The 16,880-nt window shown below is 39.5% G+C and overlaps 4 protein-coding genes across 7 annotated transcripts in view; 2 read left to right on the forward strand and 2 right to left on the reverse strand.

The window, feature by feature from the left end:
- LOC100123682 (rhophilin-2) overlaps positions 1-3,471 on the reverse strand; it is a 47,042-nt gene extending 43,571 nt beyond the window's left edge. Inside the window, exon 1 of one of the 2 annotated variants that reach the window (XM_003423923.5) lies at positions 2,787-3,471. In XM_003423923.5, the coding sequence (XP_003423971.1) occupies positions 2,787-2,849 (63 nt within the window). In that variant the 5' untranslated portion in view covers positions 2,850-3,471. The remainder of the gene's footprint in view (positions 1-2,786) is intronic. The other variant, XM_031920992.2, reaches the window with a different exon arrangement.
- An 11-nt stretch (positions 3,472-3,482) lies between these two features.
- Positions 3,483-6,019, forward strand: LOC100678192. Its single transcript, XM_003423924.5, has 5 exons — positions 3,483-4,387; positions 4,480-4,652; positions 4,740-5,052; positions 5,134-5,552; positions 5,633-6,019. Exons 1-5 carry the CDS (start codon positions 4,305-4,307, stop codon positions 5,689-5,691), a joined length of 1,047 nt encoding a protein of 348 aa, XP_003423972.1. The 5' UTR covers positions 3,483-4,304; the 3' UTR covers positions 5,692-6,019.
- Positions 6,020-8,463: 2,444 nt separating this feature from the next.
- LOC100123696 lies at positions 8,464-10,269 on the forward strand. Of its 3 annotated transcripts, XM_016987918.2 has the most exons (6): positions 8,467-8,826; positions 8,916-9,121; positions 9,194-9,322; positions 9,497-9,539; positions 9,626-10,029; positions 10,113-10,269. In XM_016987918.2, exons 1-6 carry the CDS (start codon positions 8,705-8,707, stop codon positions 10,169-10,171), a joined length of 963 nt encoding a protein of 320 aa, XP_016843407.1. In that variant the 5' UTR covers positions 8,467-8,704; the 3' UTR covers positions 10,172-10,269. The 3 variants fall into 3 exon arrangements, with proteins under 3 accessions (XP_001607387.1, XP_016843407.1, XP_008215520.1); XM_001607337.6 differs by having other exon boundaries at positions 8,464-8,826; positions 9,194-9,539; XM_008217298.4 differs by having other exon boundaries at positions 8,903-9,121; positions 9,194-9,539.
- A 74-nt stretch (positions 10,270-10,343) lies between these two features.
- Positions 10,344-16,783, reverse strand: LOC100123700 (ATP-binding cassette sub-family G member 4). The gene is made up of 11 exons (XM_001607342.6): positions 16,081-16,783; positions 15,372-15,712; positions 13,528-13,645; positions 12,602-12,785; positions 12,381-12,526; positions 12,070-12,308; positions 11,697-12,001; positions 11,464-11,632; positions 11,144-11,400; positions 10,913-11,067; positions 10,344-10,842 (listed from the first exon to the last, which is right to left on the reverse strand). Exons 2-11 carry the CDS (start codon positions 15,592-15,594, stop codon positions 10,641-10,643), a joined length of 1,998 nt encoding a protein of 665 aa, XP_001607392.2. The 5' UTR covers positions 15,595-15,712; positions 16,081-16,783; the 3' UTR covers positions 10,344-10,640.
- Between the last annotated feature and the right edge of the window lie 97 nt (positions 16,784-16,880).

Raw genomic sequence — 16,880 nt, forward strand, 5'->3', positions numbered from 1 at the left:
ACGGCTCGCACGGGTGTCAAGAAAAAAAGCCAACAACTGCACACTCGTTTCTCTAAACATCAATTCCGCGAGTAGAGAGAATATACGTGCGTCTGGAGAATTATCACTCTCTCTCTCTTAAGCGGCGCCACACACACACACACACACGCCTATATGTATTTTCTTCGTGTTTGCGATGCTTTATTTGAATTGCGAAGCGCGTCTGTCAATGGAATTATAACAAGGGTTTGCTTTATCTGGAATCGCTTTGGAATTGGTTCATTTTCGAGTGCTTAGGTAATGGCTCTTTTAAGAGCGAGTGTTATAACGTGTATATTTTTAGACGATCGTTAGAAAGGCATAAAGATTGACAGTAGTCTACGCCTTTTCGTATTGATATTTTTCTGATCGACTTATAAATACACCTATATCCAGAGTCGCGGACGCTTGTGTAAGAGATGAAAAATTCGAGGAAACGAATGTTATGTAAAATTTGCATAAATCAGAGCAGGAGTAAAAAGTGCGCGTATACTCTGTAAAACACGCTTACGTGAAGTTTGGCAATAATTATTTTCTTGTTTGTCGAACGCGCTTGCAATTACGTAAAATTAAAGTTATACACCTGCACCGAGTATAGCGTGCAACCAGTGTAAAAAGTAGCTATTTGCCGAAAATTCTAGAGATACGTCATTCTAGCTATAAAAAAAAACAACGCTTATCTTAATGTGTAAAATACACAAAGGTATTCGACCCAATTATTAATAAAATCCCCCCTAACGAAGCCTCTCAAGATTACATAAAAAACCATCTGCATATAAATTTCAACTCATTCCTCTCTCTCTCTCTCTCTCGTTCGAAAGTTGTTCGCGCATCAGGTGCACAATAACCCTTTACATAACCATAGCACACAAGAAGCTTCCAAAAAGCGCACGGCCCCGACAATGTGCGATATCTATTACCTATACACACAGCCCTGCGAGAGGAATGCGTTGCTCAATGACCTTTTGCACGCTGTGCACTTGAGAGAGAGAGAGAGAGAGATCGAGAAGGCGGCGATCTCCTACATGCACATCGCTCGAGGCCTTTCGTAATTTCTCTCTTTCTCTCTCTCTCTCTTGCACTCGGATTCAACAACGGCATTTTTACGCCTACGGCGGAGAGGCTAATGTGGAGATGTAAAGAGGGAACAGCAACGTCTGATGGGTGGTAAAGAGTTCCTGGCTACGGAACTTTCGACATGTGTACACACACACACACACGATGAGGAGAGCGCATGGAAATGAGGAAAAGCTCGCTCGAGGCCTTATTAAGTCATCTCGGCGGAGAGGTGACGCTTTTCTCTCAACGGGGCTTGTGGTTGTGAAAAAATTAACCGACGTTGCAGTCTGATTTATCAAGATATTTTGGTTTTCATCGGCAGACCCGAAAATCGAACGTACGGGTTTGCAATCGCTCGCTTTTGTTATTATAATAATATTTGAATAATTCTCGGATAAAATTAATGAAAAAGCTTGAGAGGGACGAGGCGTTTTTATTCGTGACCCGATCGAGAGAGAGAGATTATATTCGGTCATGTATTTAACGGCTCTCTGGACACGTCTTCCTAATCAGTCGCTCTCTAATATATTCCCCGAGAGACGTATTCCGCGCTCAATGGCTGTACACACAGAATTTTATGTAAATTCGAAAATTTCCTCAGCTGGAACGGGAAAATCTCGTGGCTTAACGGCCTTAATAAAGTGAATTATCGCGTGGAAGATTTTTTCTCGAATACCGAGGAACTAGCTTTTTTTCTTGCGCTATTATGCCGAGTGCGTATGCTACATTACGATCCGCACTGAAGCATGACTATTTTCTTAATCCTTCGGAAGAAGAAACAAACATGCGATCGTTTAAAGTATAAAAAACAGAGAATGTTGTTTTCGAAAGATTTTATTATCGCAAGCAGTAACTAGTTTTTTCATTCGTCAACAGCCATCCGCTTTTTTTCATACATCAGGTCGAAGATGATGCGCGGAAAAATCTCGTTTTAGCACAGACGCAGAAAGAGAGAGAGAGAGAGAGAGAAAAACGAACGTGTTCTCATACTCGTTTTATTAATAATATGCCGATAACGTCTAATCTGTTAGCCAGCGACGTCAATAAATATACAACTCTACATCTGCGCAATTAAAAGCGGAAAATCTTATCGCTCTCGCGATCTTATAAAAACAGTGCATTATTTTCTCGAAGCTTCGATAATGTACGACATTTCAAAAAAAAAAGAAACTTTCCAGCTATGCGTGTATTTCGATAGTAGAAGAAGCAAAAGCAATCTCGCGGATTAATCAGAGAGAGCAAAATCACGTAACGAGTGTGACGCGAGGCCGGAAAATCGGTAAGCTCGCCGATCCAAGTGACGCACGCCAAGCGCATTTTCTTCCTCCAGCTCATCGATAAACGAGTTTCAATTAAGGAAACGGTACGAGAGATGTAAGTGCACAGGGAGTCACGTTACGAGAAAAACCGGACGATCCGATCGCGGAAAGTAAATCGTAACGCGCGGCAGAGTTTCGTAACGATAACGATGCCGATCGAACGAATCTGTAGGTAATCTTGTAAAAACGATTTTTCATTTCGAGCGGAAAAAAAAAAACCTGTTTGAACGCGGCGAAACAATATAAATAGAAGCGCGCGAATAGAGATAAGCAGATTGCACAATAATTTATAATTGCACTCGGAGTGACTAGCAACGGTAACTAAGTAGGTAAGCAAGTTAAAAAAAAAAAAAATCGAACGTAACGTTCGGTATAGCATCAGCGACTCACCCTGACAAATCTCGGCTTGTAACCGTCATCGTCGATGTCCCCGGCGACGATCGGGACGTTCATGCTGTCCTCATATTACTCTCCGCGCACCGAGAGATATCTAGCCGTTCTCCAAAGCAGAGAGTCGCGGCAAGCACCCTTTCGATTTTCCCAAGCCGCTGCAGATCCGTACGGCTATACCTCTGCACGGCAGCTTCTCCTCCGCCGAAAAAGGCGATACAGCAGAGAGCGATATACCCCAACACAGAGCACACAAAAACACTGCAGGTTATAACGCCGTGATAATTAATAACAATATTATCGAGAGACACCCGCACCAACTCGCGCACAGCAATAGCTAAACGTGTATACAATAACAAGGAGAACGAGAGCCCGTGTAAAATGCGTGTATATATGTGTATCGTAAATCTAGGGCTCGTCGAGGAGCGTCGTCGCGCGCGGAGAGCTCGCTGCTGCTCTGGCTACTATTTGGTTGTGTCGCGCGGCGCGGCGCATACAACAGTCTCTCAGCTCGGCGTAGGTACCTATGGCTTACCTACGCTACTATAGTACAGCCGCCAGGTGACGTAGGTATGTGTGCGGCAGCGCGAAAAAACACGCCGCGCGCGGAGGTGGTGGTAGTGCCGCCGAAGCTGGAGCCTGGAGGGGGTAAACCGAGAGGACCGCGCGAGTGCGATGGTCCGTGAACGCGCGGGCGCGAGAGAGACGCTCGAGTATAGTCGAGTTTTATGTTAGGGGCTTTCAAGAGGGACAGCGCCCTCTGGCATACTGGAGAGAGAGAGAGATATTCTTTACTGCCGCTTATCCAATAATTCCGCAATGTCCTGCGTTAATTCTCCAGTGTAAAGCTGGTTTTACGTATTGGCTATGCTATTTTCACGTTGAATTTATTTAATGTGGACCGAGTAGTATATTGTGTCAGCGCTTTTGTGTTTCGCGACCTGTAAATCGAAATTTTAAATATAAACTAATTGTCAAACGATTTTTGCCTGTCCCGCGATATATGTATAAACGTATAGTGCTCGGCCAATTTGAAGACATCAGATCTCGTACATTATAAGCAGCAGCCTGTTCCGAAACTCGGGCGCCAGTTTTTTCTGTCTCTCTCTCTCTCTCTCTCAGACACACACGCAGCAACCTTATGTATTTCGGAACGGTTTTCTGTTGATTGGATCCTTCATCAGACGGCCGAAACTTGTCCAGTCCAGCAGTCAGTCGCAGTTGACACTTCCGCTTAACGCGGCTGCAGTGCGCGCTCATATGTTTTGAACATTTCGGCTTTTGTTTACGTGGTATACCCCCCTGGATTCACCAATGCAGTGAACATTGAATTTCCGAAACGTTTTTTCTCTGACACTTCGTGCGTGAAAAAAATAATTAGAAGATAAGTACGTCAATAAGTGAATAATATCTCATAAAGGGAATGCAAAGAAGTTGAAGTTTTGGTTCGCTTTAAACGAGAAACGATAATATTTAAATTCTTTTCTCAACAAGACCGATTTGTAAAAAGAAACCACAATGTCAGATGAATCAAATGTAAATTTCAGCAAAGTTGACACTAAATTTACATCTACAGAAGATGCAAGTGCTGAAAATCACAGGTTCATAGATTTACAAAGACTTTTCAAACATACATGTGCAAGGTAGTATCATCAATCAATAAATATTGTAAACCGATATTTATGTTTCATAGCTCACAGGATGCAGAATTATTACAAGAACTGGGAAAGTTATGGTTGATAAGGGTAGGAGTTATTCCTCTGCTACCATCGTCCCTGCTTGACAATCAGAAATCTGATAATGATGATAAGCCAAACATAACTATAGTATTCACTGATTACAGAGAACATATGGATATGGAGAAAGGTAAATGAACATTTAAATTATAAGATGAATAAGATAAATTACTTTTATAAAAAAAAGTTTGCTTTGATGATTGTCTGGTATTTTCAGCCATTGAAAGGTACAAAGAAATATTTAAAAGTAAAACCATTGCTATTCAAATGAATGAAACTTGTGTCGGTAAACCAATGATAGGGGTGGATAACTTGCCAATTTTATCTTTACAACCTTCTGAAAAAGTACAGATCAGAACGTCATTTTGTTTCATTGATGAATATGAAAATAAAAATAACTTTTCTGCTGAAAGAATGTGCGAGGAATTAATTCCTGAATATGAAGATTCTAAAATCATACTTTTAATGTTTGGAACTAATGATGAAGGTGACAATATTGCGCAAGAAGCACTGAAACTTGCTAAAAAAAAGTACTTAAATTCTTTTAAAATATTTGTTCTATTCATTCATTCTTGCTATCTTCTTATTTTCAAACTCCATACGTTTTGCAGGTTGAAGCCTCATACTTACAATGTTTGGGGTAGTAAATGTGAAGAAATTATTAAAGAGTTCAATGCAGCAGATGATCAAATGCCTATTTGTTTTGGATTGTCAATATGTAGTTCAAACATCAAAGCATGGACTTACATCAATACAGATTGCTATATCAAATACACCGAATTACACAGTAGTTTACTGAATTTCCGAAGGAATGTAAAACTTGGTAGTCACAGTTTAGCTTTGGTTGCTGGACCAGCAGAACTAATGAATGATGCTAACATCCTTAGACTTGAAGTCAAAGATCATTTACTCAAGAGTCCTGATTATATGGAAATAATCAAAGAGGTTTTTCCAAACGTTCCATTGATTGGGGCATTTAATTATGACTGTGACAACGTTTATACATCATCTCCAAACTCAGCAGGAACGTGTAAGTTAAATTTAAGTATTATAAAAGAGAAAAATTCCTTTGGCAATTAAATAAATATACATAAATATATTATGTTACAGGTTCTGATATATTTGTCTGTGGCAAGCTTATATCATTGCTGATTATTTCCTATGACTAATTGTATAGCAGTGTTTTATAATTCTCAATATTTAGTTGAAATTTAATTCTCATAACGTAAAAATTAAGTTAATTCACTTATTATTCATTGCATGTTAAAATAAAATTGTGTTTGTAATACTGCTGTCGTCGTGATGGAGCAGTAGTTGATTTTTTTAAACTGTCTGTAAAATAATCAAGACACTGAGAAGTATGCATGTTTTCCTGTTTATTTATACTATAGGTTGCATATATCGTTATACAAATTTTTTAATTTTTATTAATTAGATGTAATAACGTGTACTTTTGTATAAGAAAAAAGATTAAATAAGATAATTTTTTAATTAAATCAATACATCCATTTGATTTTAAATGTAAATTGACCATAATCCTGAAACGTCAAAACATTCAAATTCACTTTGTCAGTTCGCGCCGTTCGGGGTCCGTATGCGTGCGCATTCCTTTGTTTACTTTATTGTATTGTATAAGCGCAGCGCGCGTGTTGTGCGAATTTGATTGAGACCTTGCACTGTAAAAAAATTTGCTAGATTTTTGTAATGTTACGTAGCTGATCGTAGTAAAATTGCTATACGAGGGGTTGGAACCTCATGTAATTTTACTACATTTTAGTGATTTTAAAAAATCATTTTTTACAGTGTGCGCGACGACGGTTCATTCCTACAAGTTCTCACTTGTTCAGGAGTAAACGAAGAATGATGGATTTCCGAGTACCACATTCTTAATTTAACGATTATATGGTAAAGTTTTTGGATGGACAAAAGTGGTGGGATAACCCTGGGGATCCCAGGGTTATCCCACCACTTTTGTCCGTCCAAAAATTTTATTCTAAAAATATGGATGGGAATAATAACATTCTTAACGATTATATGTTATAGTCTCTTTTAAACGTTAATTCAGTTGTGATATAAAACGCTCTTGGTGGTGCTTTAAGTGATTCAACGCTGTTGATTTTGACGAGGCGATATTTCATATTAAAGGTACGTTTATCACATTAGTTCTTCTAAGTCGTACTTCAACTATCCCTAATTAAAAATAACTTTCTAATAGATTGTTGTAAAATCTCTTTGGCATAATGTCGAATCACGATCATAATACTAGGGTAAAGTTAGCTCTTGATGATTCCATAGATCCCATTTTTCATTTCATGAAGGTAGAAGACTTGTATAATTGTGCTTAACTCTGCAGGTATGTGACTAATTCTAAAATATTATTTAACAATTGTGGTATTAATGATGTACATACATCGAATGGTTTAACAGTTCGTGGTATGGGGAAGTAAATCAAACTATGAGAAGACGACATTTGGAATTGAACCCTGGCAAATCTGTTTTAAACCTCAAAGTCAGAGATGTGCAATCACCATGCATTGATCTGAAAAATTCGGATAAAAATATAGCATTATTATTTGCAATTGAAACACGAGAATGTAGTATTGGTTTGTGATAGTTATTTTTACAAAATAAAATTCAATGTGTTTCTGTACAATATTAAAAATAATTTTTTCTTTTTTTTAGATTTTAAAATTTATGAGAACATGTTTTGCAGCAAAGTCTTTGTCATCAGAGTCTTTGAGACTTGGTATTATAGAAGTCTATTAAATACTTATTCTAAACCAGCGCTAATACATCATTCAACAGTATTATTTTTACAGAAATCTGAAAATACCAAGATCAGAATATCATCTTGCCCTGAATTGGAAGCTAAACGCAGTAGAGAAATTAGTAATGTGCCTGCTAAAATGTTTAATGAATTAATACCTCAAAATAATGAAGCTACAAAAAATATTCTCTTATTGTTTACAACATCACCATCCTCTGATGAAGTTGCAAAAGAGATTATAAATAATAGCTAATTCAAGGTTTATATTCAACAATTAGTTTGTACCAAAGCTTTTCTTTCTGAATATTTCCACATTTTTAATTTTTTTAGACTGAAACCAAAATCTTTCAACGTTTGTTTAAGCATGGCAATATCTGGATCAAATGTTGAAACGAGGAGTTACGTTTTTGATTGCTTTGTTGACCGTTCTGTGGTTAAAAAAGATTTAGCGTTAAAAAACACAAACATTTTTTTTAAACAGAATTAAACTTAGAAATTACAATTTTGGATTAGTTTTTGGACCTTATGAAATAGCAGATGTGGAAGAAATTTTTGGATATGGTGACAAAAGTTTTTATAATACTGTGTACCAGAAATATTCTGACTTTACAAGTATCATTGAATCAACTTTTCCAGAAATTTCATTAATAGGTTCATTTGAAAACCGTTATGAATACATCTTTGGAAATGATCATTTCCATAAACCAGATAAGATGATTTTAAATAGATTTGCTGATTCTAAAGTATGTACGTTTATTAAAAAATTAACCGTAAAACATTTTTTATTTCAGATTCTAATGGGTTTGTTTATCGCATGGCTGTATCATTGCTAATCATTACATATGATTAATTCATTTGTGTTAATACAACTCAACAGACTATTATTGTTTTACAAATTTTTTGTATGCTTTAATCATTATAACTTAAAAACGACAGATTCTTCTTTTGACAAAGTGAAAAACGTTTGCTTTGTAAGATGATGCTTATTTTTTTAGTACTGTAATGTTCTGTTACAAATTCTTTTTTTTTAATAAATTGAATTAAAATTAAACTGTATTGCTATCAGATTATTTTTATTACTTATATGTAAGCATTTTCAACTTTGTAATCAAGAATTATTGAATTTGCCGCTTTTTCAACTGCGAATGCAACGCCATATGCAGCGCGCCAGCATATTATAACCTTATACTTTAGCAGAACAAGCTAAATAGAAGCATAAACAGACATCTCTCAATGATTAACAAAATTAAAGTTTTTTGTAATATCTTTGTGATGTAGTTTAATTTTGCCCTTAGTACATCAAAAGTATTTTATTATGCTTCTCCAATGCTACCAAAAGTTTTGTTTAAAGAGGACCAGGATGTGCTTTCTTGATATTGTTTGATTTCTTGATAAGTGATACTTTTGTGCCTGAAATGGAGAATTTACCAAACGTTTCTGCTGAGTTAACTGCAGAATTTGTTTTATCTCATGTGATTGATGATGTGTGTCGATTCTTGGAAATAAAAGATCTGTATTCAGTGGCCAAAGTATGCAGGTTAGTTTCTCAAACTATCATTATATTACTATTCTTATATGATGTCTCTTGTCTGTAAACAAACTGTTGACATCAGAATTTCTTCATAGATCATGGAAAGATGCAGCATTACATGAGATGAGTAAAATAGGCCCTAAGGTGACAGTGATGCCTTTTTTTAGTAAACCAATGAATACAAACTGTGATTCAAAAATTAACTTACTTGACAGAGCGCATACCAAGCCACACACAGCCTTGTTGTTTTTTAACCGTTATCATTTAAGCTATGCGTTTCAACAACGATGTTTAGACTATGGTAAGTTGTTACTCATTAGACATTTAATCAGTATAATCTGATTTTTTGTATTAATTTACATTATTGTTTTAGTTATAAACGCATACAAAGAACAATTGGAATGTAACGTTATAGCTCTAGATTCAGAGGAAACGTATTTTGATACAAATCCAAGAGCTTATCCAGAAGATTATGACAACTACGAATTTGGTTATGATAGAGGTATTCCAATCTTATTGTTATCAGTTTTTAAACAATCAAATCTAGTCATTTCATATTGCATGAAACAAGATGGTATCTCTAGTGCTATTTTTGCACAGAGATTGTACAAAGAGTTGATATCTGATTATCAAGATTCGAAAATAATATTAATATTGTTGACTGCATCACAAAAAGGTACTAATATTGCAAGGAAATTACTGACCATGATTCAAAAAAAGTAAGAATGATTTTTCTATCAACAAACAGTCTATTTACACTTGGGTATCATACTTGTTTTTTTAATGAGCATGATTTTTCTTTTAGTCATGAGCAAACAAAATACAGCATATGGGGAAACGAGTGTTACAGTTTAAAAAAAGTAGACTATGATCCTAGCGATAGCCAAACTATTAAAGAGCCAGCAGTGGTTGGCATAAGAATATGTGGTCCAAGCATTGACTCTTGGTCCTTTATTCTCAATGCAAATATGAAACTTGATAAGTTTGAGGAACAACTTTTGAAATTCAAAGAGAATATCAAATTAAAACGGCATAGTTTGGGGCTTGTTTGTGGTCCTGCTCTTGCACCATCTGCTATTAATGGAGAGCTGCAGGAATCTTCGTTATTTATGAATCTTATCAAGAAAATTTTCCCGGAAATCCCTTTTATCGGCCAATTTAGCTATGAATTTTACTTCAATGCCTATGGATGTGATTCGACAAGCAATGGTAAGCTTTTAGAGTGCAATGGAGGATTTAGCTGAAATATGGTGTGATTAAAATCATAATAATTGTAATTGTTCTTTTTACAGACAGTAAGACAGTGGTGTCTCTTATGGCTGTGTCTTTGATGATCATAACACACGACTGAACCGTTATGTAAATAAATAACAGTTATAGTTTTGTAAATAGTAACTTTGTATACTAACCCAAAAAGGTAATAAAAATGAACTGTTTTTATACAAAATATTTAACGACAGGCATTGAATTTTACAAGGCTTCTTCTATACAACAGCATAGAACTGAAAATAGCTTCAGCCAGGTATAATGAAATATGGTATTTTATTCATAGCTTACTTTAATTCAAATATACAAACTATCATTTACACTTAATGGTAATTTTATGCAAAAATAGTTGCTTAAATTTATAAAAATTATCACAAATTTTTACATTTAGCCATTGACTTTAAACTTATGACATTAAAATTATTTTCGTGGATTTAAAAACGAAGCGTGTATATATATATTCACGTTCATTGCATTGTTGTTGCAAAAAATTTCAATTGGTCAGACACTATAAAAAAAAATAATAATAATGTAGTACCGCGCTCATGCAGTCATCATAACGTGTAATGTCGTTTCTTCAGCTGCAGTCTTAGAGCTAAGTAAGAAGTCAGGTCCAAAACAATGTAAAGACCGACCAAGACTAGCGTCGAGAACCAGTAATCCGAGTTCGTCATGTCAGCGTCTTCAAGTAGTTTTTTCGGCCAAGCATAGTGACAGTACTCCGCATTAATGCACTTCATTCTTGGCCTGTTGTACCTGCAATAATTGTCATTGGATGTTAAAGAAAAAGATCAAAGTTGAAAAAAAGTGATTTTCTCAAGCTTACCCGTAAATGGCAATCATAACACCCTCGAAGCCATATTTAAGGAAAGACGTATGGAAGAGCCATTGGAAGTAAGGATGGGCGTCGTAAAGTCGCACGAAGAATCCGCTGAATATCATGAATGGCAGTATGAAAAATGGTCCGAATACCACACCGTTCTGTAAAATAAAAATTCTTACACATCCGTTTGTCAGAATTTAAATACTATATAAATGTAAAAGGAAAAAAACTTACATGAAGACTGAGACTAGTGCCGATGATGAGACCAATCGTCTGAGCGACCAGACTGACCAGTATGCACATCAAAACGAACAAGCCGAGCCTCTTGAGTTCTGGTACCTGACCACTCATGAAGTAGACGATGAGGGTGTAAGCCGAGGCCGCGGCTATCTGCACCGGAAGATCCGCCAGTTTGTTCGCCATGTAAAACGAGTGAAGTTTGTACCAGCGGTTGAAGTGCTCCCGCGTGAGGATCGGTAACTCGGCTGGAACTGCAATACCTCTCGTGAGACTCTGTTCTTCGTTGGATCGTGGTTTACAGGTGCAATACTTACACGTGATGAGAGTAGCGTTGAAGGCACTGAACATTAGGAACATCATACTGAAGAAGAGCAGATTGAAGTTGTCCAGCGCGTAGGCTGCGTCCTGGCCGATTTTGTAGAATATAATGCCTACGAGGAACGCGACGATTATGTGCATCGCCAGACGCGTGAAGGTGAGAACCTGCGAGCGTATTTTTGGTCAATCGTTGCCTGATATTACGTTCCACAATTATTAATATACCAACCTTGTCTCTAGAGAGCCGTAACGCATTGCGCTTGAGCAGAACGCAGAGCTGTCGCCAGGAACCGGTAGCATAGTACGCTGAGCCCTTGGCCTCGCACTCGTAGAAGATAGGAGTCGCGGGAAGAGGTAGTCGCGGCGTGACATCGAGCTTCGACGAGGCCAACTCCTGGAGTTTCCGCTCAAAAATCGCCGGGGGTGATTGACAAGATTTGCTGCCGCTTCGCCAGAGATGATTACAGCCGTTCTCCGCGCTGCTCACCAGACGTGGAAGGTGAGAGCCGTAGTCGCCGTTCAGCACCTCGAGCACTGCGAGTATGGCGAGATTATTTTTTAATCGTTCGAAAAAGTGTGTCTGTGTGAAAAATAAAACTTACTGTAATCCGCAGGATTGTGGTACGTCGGGCAGTGGAGACCAAGACTGTTCAAGTATGGCACAAGATTCCTCGCTCCGCCGGCGTAGGCGCACTGGCCTTCGGCAACGACGTAGAGGTGGTCGATCATGTCGAAGAGAGTCGCACTCGGCTGATGGATCGTGCACACGACGGTTCGACCTTCCCTCGCGAGGGACTTCAAAAGACCGATGCATTGTCGGGACGATACGCTGTCCAGACCACTGTCGGGGAGAATTTCGAGAGAGTTTAGATGCGAGGCTTGGGATGCGATTTTTATAATTGAAGATTTTTACCTCGTCGGCTCGTCGAAGAACATGATCGGTGGGTTGCTTATTAATTCTAACGCGATGGCCAGTCGTTTCTTCTGACCACCGCTGAGTTTTCCGGACAGGGTTGTACGCGAAGCCCATAGACCCATCTCTTGCAGGATCATGTTTACCTAGAAAATGGAGATGTTTGCTTTTAAATTGTTATCAATTGACGCAGCTGCTGCGGGACCCTTTGTAACACTTACGATCTGCTTCTTATTGGAAAGAGAAGACTCGAGTTTGAGATCGGCGGCAATGTCCATGGCTTCCTGGACTGTGAGCAGCGGCTGCAGGTTGTCGTCCTGCATAATGTACGCAGAGGATCGTCTGAATGCCGATTGATCCCTAGGATGGCCGTTCACGCGCACTGACCCCGTCACCCCCGACATTCTGTGAAAACGAAAATTCGCTTTAAAATCATTGAAAGTTCAATGTAGACGAATGCAATCCGCCGATCTCGCTAATCCTCGGATTAAAGGTCATTCCGCTTTGAACCGATAAAGCTAAATCCCACTAGGTAAATTAACTACAAGCTTTAACTTCCTTTCGTCTGATCTCGCTCTTTATCGGCGCAACGAAATCGTCGCGCGACAAATAAAAAATCACGATTTCGATCCTAATTGGCACAAGCCAAGAGTATAGAATCTAATAAAGAATTATTCCAGCAATTGAAATCCCGTTATCAGCTCTCGTCCGCATGTAAAACCGTCAGATTATCGCTGATTATGAGCTCGCGGTATGATGTAGCTTTCGGTCACTGAATATGAAGATAAAGAAACAATGTATTCGTCTCGCAACGTTATCGTGCTTGAGAAGCGACAGCTGCAGTGTGTTTGCGAAATTCCTGGTAAATCGGGAAACGCTCACGTAAAGGCGCGATGATCCAACATTATTCATAGATTGTGGTCGTGTGCCACAATAATCTTGCTCGTGATGTACACGCAAATAATGTAATTTGATAAAGCTCGAGTTGTGCACAGCTGCGTTAAGCGATACCATCGATTTTCGGTCAGATCTTATTTGTCGCCTTTTATCGGACCCGTATGTACATATCAGCTGTTTTGCACTACTATTTCGTGATACAAACATTTTTGAGATAAACCCAGATGGGATCTCTCGACTATATACTTACGTGTAACCTGCCAGAATGTCCATCAACGTCGATTTCCCGGCTCCGGACGGGCCCATGATCGCCGTCAATTCGCCTGGCCTGAAATCGCCGTTCACGTTGGATAATACTTTTTTTCTCTCTGAAAGAAACAAGGAAATGCATTCTTTTTTTTTTTTACAAAATTCACTCGATTTCTAATAAACCGATTTATCTGACGCTTCTCTCGCGTGCTCTTCAACTTGTAACCGAGCTACTGCTGAATTACAGATACGGATTGAAAAATGCGGCACGTGTCGATGAAATCGATGAATTCCCCAGAGTTGCGAGATAAAGGCTCTTAATTCTCCACTTGTACGAAGCGACTATGCTACAGAGTATATATTTCTCGTTAAAAATGCAGAAACGCGCGGTTGCGTTCATTGTCGCGCGTACGCGACAAAAGACGCAGAAAAGAGTCTGCAATTCAATAACGTCATACTTTACGCTCGACAAACATTCGAGTCTGGCAAAACTATCATCGAAAAAAAAAAAAATCGATACGTCCACTGCGGAGAGATAAGCGGAGAGCAATAAAAAATTGTCGAGTGCACTAACGCTCGGTAATTTCTCTAAGCAGTGTGTCTCGACCTCATCGAAAATCTCACACGTTGCCCGAATAGCGATAAATCCGCACAAAGCATTATATTCTCGCAATCGCAGCGTGTCCGACTACTGTCATCGTCGTGCGGAACAAAGAATCTTTATCGAGTATATGTGTACACTGAGGAAGAAATTTTACAGTCACAGGAATGAGTAACTGATGATAATGTTCGTGTCTCGGTTTTTGAACAACGAACTGCGAGCTTCTAGATAATGAGACCGTGTGTATGTGTGTGCATGCAAATTGAAACGTCGCGAGAATTACGCGCTTTTGAATAATCACGACGCGCTGAGCGCCGCCGAGGAGAGTTTCGAGCGAGAAGTCGCGATAATTTACGGCTATCGCTTATGTTCCACTGGTTATACTACTGGACACGCGTTTGATTACTATACAGAACTTCTCTTATCGGTGCCTTTGATTCATCGCAATTTCACGTGCAATTAACCCGAAAAATCCTCATATTTTATTTATCGCATCATTCACGGCTACTCTCGCCTCGAGATCGTCATAAACAATTGTATAAAATGCCAGATAACGCTCGAAATTGTCCGAAAATCAGAGATTACCCGTCGATCATTGCCGCGGTCTGTCATCGTTTAAACCCACACATTGATGAGCAGCCGCGAAAAAAATACGCGAGAGATATCCCCGCGAGCACACCTGCGGCCTATCAGTCGCCGGTCTAAGTGTAATCCTCTCTCGTATAAGCGAAAGAAAGAGAGAAAGAGAGAGAGAGAGAGAGAGAGAAACAAAATTACAGCGTCGCAGTAGGAACATTAACTTCGGGAAGAAAGAAAACGAGCTGTGCGCGAAGGTCGAGGTGTTTTGGAAATATTCGAATGTATACGCGTGTTAATGGTAAATCAATTTATCATCCTCCCAGACGCAAACTGTGATGTAATGTTTACTCTATTAGATGCGATCGAGAGATTATAGTAATAAGCTTCTCATCCGTATCGAATGCTCGGATCTTCCTTATTGAATATAGAAACTCCGATCGATCGACCTCAATATATACGTTCTCCAAAAACTTCCTCGTGCCGTCTAATTCGATTATACAAAACGATCGCACCGTCGGTAAAACAGTAGGTCGGTAATTATGAAAACAAAGCAGCTCGCTCAAACCGGATTGAAATTATGCATTATGCACGTATAACAGCCCTGAGCTATTTCACCGTCTATACCATCCACATAATTATAAAACAGAGCACACACACACACACACCTCTGGACAGCAAACCGCTTCTCACGCAGTAGCTGAGATCGGCGAACGTCAAGTTGAGCTGGTTGGAACGCGATGGCGACGTCGGGCTTCGAGGACAAGAGGACGAGTCCGGCGAGGTTTTCTTTATGTCGAGCTTCACTACGGCCGACAGGTCCAGCTTCAATCGAACCGATTTCAAGATACCCAAGTGGCCGTTTGCCGTCGACGGGTCCTTCGATTCCATTGTCTATGGCTCGTTCTTTGGTTCTCGCTCTTGATCGGTATGCGTACGTGCACTGACCCTCAGTTATTGATCATCGTTGCCGATGCTGCTGTGCATCGCGATCTCTCGATTTCCGTTTCTAAAAGACAAGCATTTCTTTAGTGTTTTGAATCGCGCGTGCGTAGATATACGAGCGTACGCGCTTTCGATTTTTACGTTTTCAGTAAACTATGCGTTCGAAAAGCAACGATAACGAGCTGCTCTCGTCAGCAAACGAGAAAAGAGAAAACAGCATCAATCGCGTTAGGAAAGACTCTCTCGCTATACTCGTGTTATTCGCGCGCGCGCATTATATCCCTTATCCAAAATGCGCTCTTATTATAGCCGATCGTGGCGTCAGGTCGGAGAGGCGCAACGTCACAATATAGAGAATGCAGCTGTTCTCCGTTGAATTGCAAAGAATTTTATTTATGAAATGAAAATTAAAAACACCAAGAGACCACTCACAGCGCGTCCATTCAAGAGGCAACGACGGCACCTGGGCCGCATATATATATATATATAATTAAAAGGGAAAAATCACTTCCGCACAGCACAAACTATATATCCTCGAGCGATCGGTATAAGACGATGTGTACACGCACTGCTGATGCATCAACCGCAGCAGCGACTTTGAAACTCAGACGCGCAAGAGGGGAAGGAGTATATAGAAAAAAGGTGCGCGTCACCGCCGTCTGCCCGCGACGGAGACGACGTTCCGACTGAGCGGCTAATGCGCTCCGATACGTTATATTCGGCGCCTCCGGTTTTCGCGCGCGCATATAGACGCACTCGGGAAACTCGGCGACTATCTTGCCAGCCGTTGTATATCTGTATAGGAGTGAGAGGCGCGTTTGTGAAGGAGAGAACGATCGTAAGTGCGATAGCGCTCGGCCGTGCGCAAGGAGATAGTTTGTGCGCGCGCGGCCGGTTTTCAGAGATAATAATAAGCCCGGCGATATCTCTTTCTTTCTCTCTTTCTGTCTCGAGAGACTTTTGTCAAGCGGGCGATTTATCGATTTTCGAAAGATTTTTTCGATTCTCTAGATTTTTAAATGCGCACAGTAGGAGAGAGAGAGAGAGGTGCGATAATGAATTTTATATATAGAAATTTTTCATGGAAGGCTCGAGAATCACGGCGATAACTATGGTAGATAAATTAGTGAGATCCGTTATCTGAAATTTCGCTTCCACTATATCGAATATAGATTTTTACACGCTCGCGCACGTGAAGCCGTTTGAGGAAACGATTGCTCGAGAGAGAGAGA

This window comes from Nasonia vitripennis, chromosome 1, assembly GCF_009193385.2.
Source record: "Nasonia vitripennis strain AsymCx chromosome 1, Nvit_psr_1.1, whole genome shotgun sequence".
NCBI lineage: Eukaryota > Metazoa > Arthropoda > Insecta > Hymenoptera > Pteromalidae > Nasonia > Nasonia vitripennis.

Bases quoted from the DNA above. Each gene is read 5' to 3' on its own strand.
- LOC100678192 (XM_003423924.5), top strand. From the start codon at position 4,305: ATGTCAGATGAATCAAATGTAAATTTCAGCAAAGTTGACACTAAATTT. The intron at 5,053-5,133 runs GTACTTAAATTC...TACGTTTTGCAG, and splicing joins CTGAAACTTGCTAAAAAAAA to GTTGAAGCCTCATACTTACA. The intron at 5,553-5,632 runs GTAAGTTAAATT...ATTATGTTACAG, and splicing joins TCCAAACTCAGCAGGAACGT to GTTCTGATATATTTGTCTGT.
- LOC100123696 (XM_001607337.6), top strand. From the start codon at position 8,705: ATGGAGAATTTACCAAACGTTTCTGCTGAGTTAACTGCAGAATTTGTT. The intron at 8,827-8,915 runs GTTAGTTTCTCA...ATTTCTTCATAG, and splicing joins TCAGTGGCCAAAGTATGCAG to ATCATGGAAAGATGCAGCAT. The intron at 10,030-10,112 runs GTAAGCTTTTAG...TTCTTTTTACAG, and splicing joins ATGTGATTCGACAAGCAATG to ACAGTAAGACAGTGGTGTCT.
- LOC100123700 (XM_001607342.6), bottom strand. From the start codon at position 15,594: ATGGAATCGAAGGACCCGTCGACGGCAAACGGCCACTTGGGTATCTTG. The intron at 11,401-11,463 runs GTAAGTATTGCA...GAGGTATTGCAG, and splicing joins CAACGCTACTCTCATCACGT to TTCCAGCCGAGTTACCGATC. The intron at 11,068-11,143 runs GTAAGTTTTTTT...TTTATTTTACAG, and splicing joins GCACTAGTCTCAGTCTTCAT to AACGGTGTGGTATTCGGACC.